A 14,445-nucleotide genomic window follows, 5' to 3' on the forward strand; every position below is an offset into this window, starting at 1 on the left:
GTGCAGAAATGGCAGAATTCTGAAATAATGTATAGAAGCTTATAGTATGTGACTTTTCAACAAAATGAGCCAATAGTATTGGCTACAACATGTGTTTAGCATTTGATTGATTCTAAAATTGTGCTGACCATAGCACAGCAGCAAATTAACTCTTACAAGTCATTGTTGCACTCAGTGCAAGGCCGTAACATTCTGGATCACTACTAGTACAAGTGGTTTAATATTTATGTGTATTTTATTTATTCATGAGTTCTATATATCTCCCTTTGCCAGTAGGCCTCCAAGTGGTTTACTTCAAAAACTGCATAAAACAATACAATAGAGACAAATCCATAATTGGAACTGAAATATGTGAGCATAAAATTCAGATTCCTTAGAGAGTGTGCCAAAGCAACTCCTATCTGCCTTTCCCTGGATTCAATTCATACAGTGCAGCGGATCACAAAGGATAGTTTTGAGTAGAATATTAATAAGAGTAAAATGATTTTATTAAGTTCCTAGAATTTTAACGAGTAAGCTTTGCAAATTGAAAGTGTGTCTTCCCAGCTCTCAAACAGACTGAAAGAAAGGCTAGCTCTATTGCAAGAAAGGCAAGACTATTGCTCTCCTACCTACAAGATGACATGGCCAACAGCCAGGTCAGCAAGGCCTACATCATACCGGAAGAACATTACCAGCCAGTTGTTGCCATAGCAACACATATGTATCTGGCCAACTCTTTAAACATGTAAATGGATTCCTAACTGACTTAACCATGCCCATTACATTAGCAAAGTTCAACAGTACCTTCTACTACAGAGTACAGTCTTGCACATACAAAACTAGAAGCTTAGTGGGGAGCCACGGGAATCATCCAGACCAACCCCTCAATCCTTATACAATACAGAAGGGTGTATAAAATGGTTGTATCAAGTTTTGCTTCCTTTAACCAGTGATATATCTTTGTATTATAAAGAGTCATGTTTTTATTTACCATCATCCTGCGAATTAGCTTAACTCTAAGGTTTCAACCAAATCTATTCAGGCTTAATTACTGCATTCATGTATCCACTTTAACTTCCCAGGGAGTAAGACCCATTGAAGATAATTTGTGCCTGGACTTCAGCTCCTGCACAGCAGGAGTCATGGCTAAGCTTACCTGCAAAGTTTTCACCTTTTGCAGTTGCCAATTGCAGGGAGTAGGGGCTCTTTAACATTTACCCACACTTACTGTGTATTTACAGCAGTCACGAAATTAAAAGACATCTGCTTCTTGGGAGAAAAGCAATGACAAACCTAGACAGCATCTTAAAAAGCAGAGCAATCACCTTGCCGACAAAGGTCCGTATAGTTAAAGCTATGGTTTTCCCAGTAGTGATGTATGGAAGTGAGAGCTGGACCATAAAGAAGGCTGGTCGCCGAAGGATTGATGCTTTTGAATTATGGTGCTGGAGGAGACTCTTGAGAGTCCCATGGACTGCAAGAAGATCAAACATTTCCATTCTTAAGGAAATCAAGCCCTGAGTGCTCACTGGAAGGACAGATCCTGAAGCTGAGGCTCCAATACTTTGGCCACCTCATGAGAAGACAAGACTCCCTGGAAAAGACCCTGATGTTGGGAAAGATTGAGGGCACTAGGAGAAGGGGACGACAAAGGACGAGATGGTTGGACAGTGTTCTCGAAGCTACTAACATGAGTCTGACCAAAGTGTGGGAGGCAGTGGAAGACAGGAGTGCCTGGCGTGCTCTGATCTATGGGGTCACAAAAAATCGGACACGACTAAACAACAACAACAACTGTGCATTTATATAAAATAACTTCCAGTGAGTGTCTGATCTCAGATTAACCCACCACATTAAAGTGTATCCTAGTTGCTGGGAAGAAATGAAGGACGATAGGAGACAAGGGGAAATCTGGTCTTTAGGATTATGAAGATTCTAAGGACTGCAAGCAGGAAACACAATAGCAAGCTCTGAAGGACCTGAAGGATTCCTATCACCTGGCATGCAAACAATCCACTCATTAATCAAAGCTCTGCAAGAAGATCAAACTTATCCATTCTTAAGGAAATCAGCCCTGAGTGCTCACTGGAAGGACAGATCCTGAAGCTGAGGCTCCAATACTTAGGCCACCTCATGAGAAGACTAATCAACAATGAAGTTCATTAGCTAACATTCATTAGTTAAAAACACTGAAAGGTGGGAGTAGACAGGCTGGCTCATCTTCTCACAGATACTGCTAACATGTACATTTTGCCTCATATCTTCACTTTCATAAGGTGCATTCACTTACTTAAAAAAGTAACGGGGTGAACTCCCATTGCTCGATTCCTGCTCCTGACAAGCTAGCAGTTCGAAAGCACATCAAAGTGCAAGTAGATAAATAGGTATCGCTCAGGTGGGAAGGTAAACGCCGTTTCTGTGTGCTGCTCTGGTTTGCCAGAAGCGGCTCAGTCATGCTGGCCACATGGTCCGGAAAAACTGTCTGCGAACAAATGTCGGCTCCCTTGGCCAGTAAAGCGAGATGAGTGCCGCAACTCCAGAGTCATCTGCAACTGGACTTAACTGTCAAGGGTCCCTTTACCTTTACCTTTTAAGCTTTAAGTAAGTAATTCTCAGCCATTGCTTGCCCTTGAGTTCAAGCATTTTATTTCACAAACTGCTTGATTGAGTCCCTGATCCAGATCAGATCTGAGAGGGTAGTGGGACATAACTCTTGCCGCCCTCGTACCCATGGTCTCAATTTGGATTGGGCAATGTGGCATGCCTTCAATGTGCATTTTTGGGGGGGAGGGGAGCTCATTCCTTCACTAGAACTCATGTCACAATCTGGAAATGCTTGTTTAGTAATGCTACAAACCTAAACCCACTTATTGGGAACAAGCTTCCTTAAATACAGCAGCACTTACATCTGGGTATGTGTGGTTAAGACTGGAGCACAAATAATCTTCGTTCTTCATTAGCTATATTTTTACTTTTTGTAGTCCCTACTGAAATATGATGGATGGGCAACCCTCAGGTTACTCTCCTTCAATTCCATAAGCATGTTAAATCACCAGGAACATAAAGAAAATATTTACACTATGTCCTATGGTTTATATTTCTGTCTGTTACTTCATAATTATAGACATGACCCATTTGAGATATTGACAGCATTTCTTTCCCACTCAATTTAGAAGCTGTGGCATAGAAAAACATCCTAATGAAATTTGATGACTCTAATAGGAATGTATTCTGCAGCCAAGTAGGGAACAGCCAGCAAACAGCAGCGATTACGTGATTCTCCTTGCTCTGAATAGCACATGTATTCTCTTTTGCAAAATTTGACATAATATCACTAGGATAATCACATAGCACAAAACCCCATCATAAGGATCTGCAGATCTTGTTAGTGGGTGTAATATGTAAAACCCTCCCACACCAAAAAGCGGAGAGCTACTCATTTCTACTGTGATCACGGTCCCTTCAAAAATCTCCCATTCTCAAAAAAGAAACTACACCGAAGAGTTACAGCTAAATCTGTTCCTTAAAACACTTGCCATTTACAAAATTTTGCACTAGACATCTCACCCTACAGAATGGAGTTCAAAATATTAAGGCTAAAATTACAAAGGACATAATTCTTACTTTTCTTTTATATATTTGCTATATTTAACTACATTCTTAATTTTGTCCAAATCATTCAAACAGCATTTCCATGCCAAATATTTTTTTTAAGTGAGGAGAGAAAACCATCAAAATCCCCCAGGTGGCATATCTTAATGTGTCACTACTATTCACATGACACAACAATTAATGGCAACATAGGGCACAGGAGGCAGCTGTGGTGTAATGGAGTTGCCTGCTGGTGATGAATGCTCATTGTTTTAACTACTGGTTCAAAAAGTAATTATGCATTTCAGGATCAATATAATCAATCAGACTGCTCTATGTAGGTGGTTTCCCCCCTTTGCTAAATACAGTGATTGTTGTCATTATGCAAGCCTCACATTTACTGTCAAACCCATCTACGGTTACTTTTTTGTGCTTATTATAGATCTAACAAAGCACTAAAAAGTCTTATTACTGACATCCATTCAGTGACATTATAGCATAATTGTGCTTGCTAAAGAAAAGAGAAAAAAAGCTGAAATTATAAAAGAATATACTCGTATAAAAGCTGCTTTTCAATTAACTGATTCCAAACAATACAACTCTAGATAGTTTTTGAGGTCCAAAATACTACTTAGGATTTGTTGTGACTCCAGTTTGACTTTCCACATCTTCTACTCTGAAAAACAAATAATCATGCTCCATACCAAACTTCTTTTAAAACTCCATCTAGTCTCATAGGCAGTTTGCTATGGAGGGCAAGTCAAAAGTCCCCTTGGGGAGGTAAAACTAGCTGACCAGTAGATCTTTAGATTTTCTCAACAGTTCTGATATTTACGGAGATGCAATATTCTGATCTCTCCCTTGCCTTGCAAAAATGTAGTGTCATCAGCATTCAAAGTGCTTTCCAGAGTGACAAAACCCAAATAAATCACTGTCCCAAACAATCCTTAAAAAAAGCTGAACAGCTTTGGTCGGCCCTCACGTATGTTCACTCCATCAAATCTGGCCTTCTTTGAAAAAAGTTTGGGCACCCCTGTCCTATACTGTCTTCACATCCCTTTTCATATCCAGCACAAACACATCATCTTTACCTTTAAAATCATATGTGATTAAAGCATGCAAAAGGCTTGTGTGAACTTATTAACTAATGAAAGTTTAACTGTCCCAACAGGACAGCTGCAAGTCTGTAATCAGACTTTATAGCAGGGCTTTGGGCCTGAGTTGTAATAGAAATGTGTCATAGAAGTATTATTTCTATGGAGGTCTCTGTTCTTGGAGTTCAAAATGCATCACAAAAGAATAAAAATTATTAGGACTCTACAAACTTATTTTGCATTATGCTCTAGGGCATTACTTTCAGCTGTACTAAAAATAATGTCTCATAAGAGGATTTTATCTCAACAGGAGAGATTCTCTTTCTCTACAAGGGTAAGTTAAGGACGTAATACCCACTTTTCCAAAGATGTTCACATTACATGATGAGGCTCTGAATATGCGTCAGAGGTTTCTATTTTTTTAACCTTCTTTTTACCTTCTTTACAGATTTTGTAACTAAAACAGAGAGCATAGAATCATGAAAACAAAAAGAGATTAGATTTAATGGGGCCATACATTTGTAAGAAAATTTCACTGGGGCGAGGGGGCAAATTTGTAAAACGAATTACCCTGTTATGAGTTATAGTGATCAAAATTATTCTGCTGTATCTAGAAAATAGTATAGGACAATTTTCGCAGAATTTTGAATAGCTATTTAATGCATTGACATTTCTCTCTGAAGAAAAGGAAAAGAAGTCATATGTCAGAGGAATTCTTCAGCCACAGGAAGAATGCCGTCATAATGGATTTGTTCAGATGTAACAATAACCTGTAGTTCACCTTTATGAGCCGTGTGAGCCTTGGTCTTGTGTGCTTCCCCCTCTTCTTTACTTCTTCAGAATAGCCATGAGGAAACAGGTAGATTTTGCTTCTGTTTTTAACTAAGCAGAATTTGTCATTTTTTCCAAACCCACACAAAGTGCCATTAGTCTCAGGGTGCTTCCACCCTGTAGTTTGTTATTAACTCTGTGCTGCTCCTTCGTGCAAATGTTTTGCAGCAGCAACACAATGTCATCTTCCTCCTCAAAATAAAATCCCATATTTTCCTCCCATACAATCCACATCTTTCATGGGTGTTTTTTCTTTGTTTGTTTTTACTTTTTGGATTTTCTGTGAAAATAGTAAATTCATATTAGAAGATGCTGAAACACTCCCACTGAAGTTTCTCGAAGGACTAACTCGATCTTTCTCAAAACTAAATCTGTAACTATTGTTTATAAAAGTTTATTGGAAGCTTGAAAGAGAAAAAAATCACGGTAGTTATGCAAGCCATCTTCCATTCATGCATCTTTTGGGGAAAAAAAATCTTTAACTGGGAGGTGGAATGTACAAAACAATGGGACATGGTTTTAGAACCCATATAGAATATTTCTTTAGCTTTAAAATTGAGACTGGTTCAGCAACAAATTGATACTTCCAGTACACTGGATTAGCCCAGGCCTAGATCAAGGTAGTAAATATGGGGCAGTAGGAGCAAAATTAGGGTTTAATTGTATTCAATGTGCACTTTTAAAACGTGCTCAATTAAAATGTGTCTGATATTACTCTATTTTGAGTGTAATAGAGTAATAAATCCATCTTCTTAATTTGCAGGAGGAGTATATAAGTAAGCAAAAACTGAATTTTCACATGCTTACGGAATCAAGAAATATTTTCACCAGCAGCTGATGACATTTTTAAACAATTTTTTTTAAGAATGACCTAGATGTTAATTTAAAATAAACATAGAGAGCTGGACAAAAATAATCAGATCAGTTCTTATTCAAATAGAAGAAAGATTGAGCCAATTATGCTTTGCGCATCATGCAGCAAGTACTGTAGAATGTATTAGCAAAGGAGTTGAGCTATGATTGTGGTAGTCCCCAGTTTAAATCTCACCTCAGGTATGAACTCACAAGTAGGCTTAGAGTAAGCTATGACCTTCTTAGCCCTGGCCTCTACATACGCAATAGGACGAGGATGCTGAAGACAATTGAGTTTACATAGTTGTTGTAAAGTTTACAACCAGATAAGAAAGTGCTATGAACACTGAAAAATGCTATATAAATTCCCTAAGGCCTAGTTTGGATGTAACAATGTCAATTTGATACTAGTTTTCCACCATGGTGCCAGACAAAAACTTTCCTCTATAAACAAGACTTTTGTCTTTAACTATCTGAGGCCTTTTGGAAGTACTGTAAATTGGATTTTTTAAAGTATTTCTTTTCCACTCTGTTTTAATGTATCTATATGGGGTTGGTTGTTTGGTTGTTTGTCGTTCTGGGTTGCCTAGGCAAGATAAAGTGGCTAACAAATTTTAACAACAACAACGAATTCTAAAAATCCTGCTTTCTTGTTCTCTCTGTTTCTGCCAGCATATTAGTGCTTTATTTTCTGTTGTGTGTACCAGAAATTAACTGCAGCTAAAAATTGGGCCAAATACTTGAGTCCTCATAAATATAGCCATCAAACAGGTAGGTGGGGGAGTTAAAGTATCTGGGACCATTGCTAGAATATTGTGATTTACCCATTATTCAGCTCAAGTTGAGTTCCAACCGCCTGCATTTGAGCTGCCTATATCTAAATATATAATGTCCTACACAGCCCTTTTATAATTAATTGTTTGCGTATGTATAAGGTCTAAGTGGGAACGAGATTATAATGTGTCAGAGCACCTGCCATTTTTATTATTATTATTTTGTATGAGCTTGGCTGCCTTTATTTTTTTGAGTCAATTCAATTTGGATCAGAATTCGAGGACCAAGCATCTGCTACAATGCCTGTAGACAGTGCCTGGAACATTTAGTGCTACCAATTAATGTGCTGAAAAACTAGAATATTCATTATATACTCCCTGTGAAGATGATATTTATATTTCTGGCATTTTTTATTAAAATGGGATTCAGAGTAGGTTTTTTAAAGAAAGGACTGAGAAGTCAAATATTGGCATTGTATTAAAGCTTTTGGTGAAAAATACTGTGAAATAAAATTGGATAATGAAAGTTCATGATAATTGTATAATTAGAACAAATGAAAAAAAGCTATTTGATAGCTTCTTGAGCTAAAATGAATCATAGCATTCATTTAATCTGATGGAGGAAGGGGATACAAAGAGAAACAAATTAGCCAGTGTTTTGATGTAATGATTTTTAGCAAAAAATGGAAACAGAAAAACCCTGAGCAGTGTCATGGGTGTAATATATAATTTCATACCTTCTCTTTCTTCATAATATATATTGAGACATTTTATTTTGTATGAAGTGACTGACAAATGTAAATAAAGTTATTTTATACAGACATTATCTTAATGGGATGTATGGTAAAGGGTTTGTTATGAGGTACAGTTCTCAGCAGAGCCAAGAAAATGGGCATAGGTTGGTTGGTTAGGTTTTTAAAGATGCTTTGGAGAATATTACGTAATTAGGATTAGTAAAGGTCCCTGGGCTCCCACTCCCCTCAATTCCCATCCCTCCATTTCACTTTGTTTCTTTGGTTTTAACCAAATATATTCTCCCCCACCAACTATGGGTTAGCTGGTGGACTTAAAATAAGAACTGCTGAGAGCTAAAATATCAGGGGGGAATTAAAGGGAAGCATATGATTCATGCTGTTCTATTCTGTTTCTTGGTACTCACTTCCTTTGTCACTGTAATATGCACTGTGAATCTTCTGTTCAAGAAATTGTTTTTCCTTCTTCCTTATGATGCAGTACTGCTGCCTGCTGTGAACCAATGGGGTTCATAGTAGGCCTATATATCTAAATAAACCACCTCCTATTGCAGCTTTATACAAAAACAGAGTACTGGGCTAGTCCTATAGTTCAGCCAACCCTATGAGTGACAAAGCCACCATGCAATTCACAGCAAGTGTGACCTCAGGCTTACTGAGTTCTTAACAATTTTGCAGGATGCCCAGCTAATGTAGAAAGAAAAAGCACATTCTTTATACCATCAGATAGACTCAAATTATGCAATGTATAAAATTATTTTTCGTAAGCCAAACATTCTTCTCCCATGTTGCAGTGTTATATATATATATATATATATATATATATATATATATATATATATATAGTGATTCATAGAATCATAGAAATGTAGAGTTAGAAGGGACCCTGAGGATCATTTAGTCCAGCCCCCTGCAATGCAGGAATACACAGCTGTACCATACAGGGATTGAACCTGCAACCTTGGTGTTATCAGCACCACACTCTAACCAACTGAGCTATCCAGGATATATTATAGTGGCATATGTGAGTATCTATATCTAAGAGTAATGTATGTGAATGGAGGCATGTATAAGACGAATAAAGGAGCATATGGAGTGTGTAAGAGACAGAACAAGGGCACAGAGAATAAATTATGGGCAACCCCAATCCCTGCCTCACAGCTATGATTTTAGGTGGGTCTCGGCTTGTTATTGCCAATTTACAAAATGCAACAGCATCAACAATGTGGCATTACTATAGGACAGGCATCCCCAAACTGCGGCCCTCCAGATGTTTTGGCCTACAACTCCCATGATCCCTAGCTAATAGGACCAGTGGTCGGGGAAGATGGGAATTGCAGTCCAAAACATCTGGAGGGCCGAAGTTTGGGGGTGCCTGCTATAGGATATAGGAGAAGGCCTAACTCCATCACACATATTATAAAACTGCATGGGTATTGGTGGTTGTAAAAATATGTATAGATATTTAAAATCACCTAACTGTATATAGCATGGGGGCCCTTAGTGCGGTGAACGTCAGTGGTGCGACACATAGATTAAACAGTTCCATCTGACTACAGATGACCTTTTATTTTTATTTTGTGATTTGCAAATTCCTTCTACCCTTTCCCTTTCTGAAGCCTTTTCTGTTGGATGCTGTGAGTCAGCAGCTACCAAAATAGATCAAAGACTCCTGCCTGAGATACTGCGGCATTTCCTTCTATGTAAAAGAGAAAAGAGCAGTATTCCAGAGGGTGCCTTGCAGTTGCGGCTTGTGTATAGCCATTGTTCATTAATATTAAGCACTGAACCTGACTACAGATTTAGTATGTTTGGGACCAAATTTTTTATTTTTATTTTATTGCTAAATTAATGACCAAGTGCACAACTCACAAGCCCTATTGATATGAATGGTCTTCTTGCAGAGTTCCATCCCATCTCAAAGGGCTTTCTGCATGTGCACAAAGGCCACAATCCACTGGACTCCTTTGTATGCATCAATTTTCCCCAACCTTCAAGTATCAGCTTGCATTGTGACAGAGTAATGCTGCTCTTTGGCAAAAGAAAGGGAAATTAATGCAGCATGGCAAAATTTGAAATTTATACAACCCTGTACAGGTACTGAATATGAACACAATATATCAATTACATCAATGATTTTATACTTCCACTGAATCCAAACCATCATCTACATCAATGATCTTCAGATTTTCTGCTTTAATAGCAGGTTAAGTTTTAGATAGAGGCAGAATTTAGAAATGAATTGCCCACCCACCCCATTCCAAAATAGCTAGGTGTTCGGAACCTGAGCCAAATAAATAAGTTCAGGCTATTTCAAACTATTACATTACAGTGGTGCCTCGCTAGACGAATTTAATTCGTTCCATGGGTCTTTTCTTATAATGAAAAATTCGTCTAGCGAATCCCATAGGAATGCATTGAATTTTTTTTGAATTTTTTTTTGCCCATAGGAACGCATTAATTGAATTTCAATGCATTCCTATGGGAAACCGCAATTCGCTAGACAAATTTTTCATAAAACGAATTCGTCTAGCGAGGCAACCTCCGCTCAAAAAATCCTTTCGTTAAGCGGAAATTTCATTAAGCGGGGCATTCGTTAAGCGAGGCACCACTGTATTATTATTTTTATTCATCATATTTGTATACCGCCCTTCATTCAAAGATCCCAGGGCAGTTCACAACAGAAAGATACAAAATACATGAAGCAAAACCAATAACACTCCTTCCACAAACACATTGAAAAAGCCATGGAATGTTAATCAGCCGAATGCCTGGTTGAAGAGAAATGTTTTTGCCTGGCACCTAAAGATATCTAATGAAGGCATCAGGCGAGCCTGCCTTTCCCCATCCAAAAAACTTACCTTTCACATGCAGCATTGGATGGTGTGTATGCAAAAGAGGGGTTTATGTCATAGGCCAGCATTATCCCTGAAAATGTTCTCAGTGTAAGGCTCCCACTGCAAAGATCCCTGGGGGTAGCAGTTGGACATGCATTCTGACAAACTATAATTCCCACAGACCTTTACGATAGAATCTGCTCAGCTGTTAGGTATTCAAGGCTAATGAAAGTCTAAATAGCTGCTCTCTCCTTCACACATATCTCCACTGGTTATTACTGTAAGTTCTGGGGAAAGGAAAGTGAGTGGCAGCGCTGGCGAGGTGAGGGAGCAGAGACATTAGTTACAGGGAAGAAGCATTAGCGTGTTATGCTGTTGTGTTGGGGCTTGAAGCACATAGGGAAAGTGGAGACAACAAGGAGTTGAAGTGAAGATTAGGCATAGGTCAAGTTAGGTTTAAGCAAAGTGAAGGCAGTTCTCCTAAAGCAGGTCAGGGCCCTTGGCAGCTATGGCGGCTGGGGTTTGAAAGATGCTATCTCAGCCCAGAGCCAGGGCCATTCGAAACCTTTTTGTTGGTTGACCAGCACTGCAGTTGGGCCCACCTCACTGAGGAGATGGCTGTGCTGACTTAAAGGACTCTTGTCTAACTCTGCAGTAGCCAGCTGTAGAAGGGATGAAGGAAACTACACTCTCAGACAAGGAAGACCCCCAGGGGAGTGATGAAGGTCCTTTCTATGTATTTCCTTCTCATCGATGTGCCATATTCTGAGGCCATGGAAAGGGTCATTTCCACCCCCTACGATTCTCTTTGTGAAGAAGCTTAGAAAGTACCATTCTTATTTCCAATTGAGATGAGTTTGTCCATGTTGCTTTTCCATACCAACATTGTGCTGAGGAACCCTTGGGTACTGCAGAGTATTCTAGGACATACTTAGGGTGCACTCTAATTTTGTGTGGCGCATCAACCAGATGAGGTCAGTCTGACCACTGCCCCATGTAAACTGCGAATATGACCTAGAATACACAAGTGACCCCAATGAGAAAACCTTCAAACTTAAAAGAGTTTCCAGGAACACAGTTTAAAAATCAGTTATATAGATTTTGGAGGGCAGAAAATGTATTGTTGCAGGCTGAGAATCAATAGTACTATATCCTTATTTGAAAATATACAAGAGTGAAAAAGGTATATTTGGAGAAGCATAAAAAAGATGGCTTCAAGAATATTGGGATTCAGTTTATATTACCTATAGGGCTCCTCACTGAATTCCATGCCTCAAAATGAAGTTCTACGTGCCAGGAGAAACCTTATAATTTCATAATCTGAAGACTGAGAGATCTGATTTAGCTGCTGTGCTCCAGCTGCTGGTGAGGTTTCAATATGTCCCACTGTGCTGAATGATTTGGGCACTTCACTGTGTGTGACCAATTAACCTTGAGTCAGATTTGCCAACTTAAGGTTTAGAGCACTTTATACAACATTGCATTTTTATAAAGCAGAAAATGCCCAACATACCTGAGATTGTGCATTAATATTGGCTCCTTCCTTCACTAGGACTTTGACAACTTCAGCCTGCCCAGCCAAGGATGCAATATGCAATGCAGTATTGCCTTTCTGTTTGATAAAAGATAATAATAGGAATAATAATTTATTCATAGACAGATTTGCCCCAAACCCAAGGTTCAAAGCAGCTTTCAATAAACAGTATTTTCATTCACATTCATAACATCAATTGAAACTTTAGCATTCTTGCATTAAAACTATTCAATAACTTTCTCTTCATTTATAATAAACCTCCTAGAATTAAGGCTACCCAAAAATTTCTTAGAAATGTTTTTGGCCTCTTTTTTTTTTAGCTAGGGAGGTCCATAATGTGGGAACCTCTTATTTAAATACTTTGACTCTTATGGTATGTATATAATTCCACCATGTTCTTGCTATGCACTGCCCTTCAGTGATGCAGACCAATTTTGATAAACCTGATAATTCTAGAATATTCACAGGGATAGAGGCGACAGTAAGCAAAGCAATAAAGCTGCATCCTTTGAATTGGTTTTGTCTCATGCTGCCAGCTATTAACACCAAGACAAAAAAGGGGGGAAATTATTCTTAACCAGAAAAAATCCCAAGGAGTAATATGAAATTACTTTCTACTTGCATGACAAGGGAGCAGTTTTCATGGGAACACAGGAACCTCCTTATACACAGTCAGACCATTGGCCCCCAGTATTGTCTACATAGGAAACCTCTGACCTGGGGGGAGAATGAGGCCCTCCAGGCAGGGGCGTAGTGTGGGAGGGGGCTGCTGGGGCCATAGACCCAGGAGCATTGGGGGGCGGCAGCGTTGGCAGGGCAGCATGAGGAGGACACAACAGACATGTGACCTTCCAATCAGTCCAAAGCCCATCTGTTCATCGAGACAAGTCTGGATCCAACACTTTCTCACCTCTGTGATTATATAGTATAGGAGAGGGTTCTTTAATTCTCCTATGTTTTTACTTTGAAGCCAACAAATGTACTAAGGGAGGGTTGGTGTGAGTTTGGTATGGATTGCAGAGGTCGATGCAAAGTGTGTGCTTGCATTCTTGAGGCATGCACAGCCGACGTTAATGAGGAAGGACAGAGTACAGTGCTGTTGTCAGATGGAAGGTGTGTGAGACATATACTCAGGAGTTTCAGCACATGTTTCAGAAACACTGCCTAATGGATCTTAATGCAGAGTTGAAACAAATAATGTTCATCATTAGTCTGTTTCAGGAATAGAATCATAGATGGCTGTGGTGCTCTTCCAATGTCTCTTTCCCCCTCCCTGCCCCCTTTCCCTTGTCTATTGTGTTTTTATATAAGATTGTAAGCCTTCAGACAAAGACTGTCTTGTTTTAATTGACTGTTTGCAAATCACTCTGGGAGCCTTTTTGGCTGAAGAGCTGGATACAAATGTTCTAAATAAGTAAACGTTACTGTACTACAGCTCCTATCATCCCTTAGCTGACCATGTCACTGATCAAAGCTGTAGTCCAACCACATTGTCTACCCTTGCTCTATTTCAGTGTGTATGTGTCAGTGTGTGTGTGTGCGCGCGCACGTGTGTGAAACACACACAGAGAACCATTTGTATACAGTGGTACCTCGTTTTACAAACAGTCCCGTTTACGAACGCCTCTGTTTACGAACTGCGTGGACCCGGAAGTATTTACATCCGGGTTCTGCGGCATCGGATGCGCAGACGTGATCTGCGCAGCTCGTGCATGCGCAAAAGCAATCTGCGCAGCGCGCACGTGTGCAGAAGCGCTCTATCGGTGCTTCACGCATGCGCAGAAGCGTGCCTTCGGGGAGCAAATGCCTCCATTTATGAACGCCTCCATGGAATGGATCGCGTTCATAAACCGAGGTTCCACTGTACAGTGAATATATTACCTTAGTAGCAGAGTCCACTGCAGAACCTCTTTCCAGCAATTCCTGAACCAGCCCCACGTGGCCTTCTTTGGCAGCCAGGTGTAGAGCATTGAGTCCATTCTGCAAGGGAAAAATAAAAAATAACAATCCTCACATTAACCACAAACTTCCCATTTGGCCCCTCTTAAAGGGGTTTAACCCTAGTCGTATAGCACAGTCGTATAGTCCTAGCTGCAAGCACAGACATCAGCAGCTAAAAAGTTCTCAGCTGGCACAGCCACTGCCAGTCAGAGACTGAGCTATTGTCCCATCCCATTCACATAGGAAGCTCCAGGTCCC

At 39.6% G+C, this 14,445-nt stretch overlaps 1 protein-coding gene across 34 annotated transcripts in view; it reads right to left on the reverse strand.

Annotated features, from left to right (window-relative positions):
- Nucleotides 1-14,445, reverse strand: part of ANK2 (ankyrin 2) — a 316,546-nt gene that overhangs the window by 107,561 nt on the left and 194,540 nt on the right. For all 34 annotated transcript variants that reach the window (XM_088660422.1, XM_088660406.1, XM_088660416.1 and 31 more), the window contains 2 exons: nt 14,128-14,226; nt 12,226-12,324 (listed from right to left, as the gene is read on the reverse strand). In XM_088660422.1, the coding sequence (XP_088516548.1) occupies nt 12,226-12,324; nt 14,128-14,226 (198 nt within the window). The remainder of the gene's footprint in view (nt 1-12,225; nt 12,325-14,127; nt 14,227-14,445) is intronic.

This window comes from Zootoca vivipara, chromosome Z1, assembly GCF_965207765.1.
Source record: "Zootoca vivipara chromosome Z1, rZooViv2.hap1.1, whole genome shotgun sequence".
NCBI classification, from domain to species: domain Eukaryota; kingdom Metazoa; phylum Chordata; class Lepidosauria; order Squamata; family Lacertidae; genus Zootoca; species Zootoca vivipara.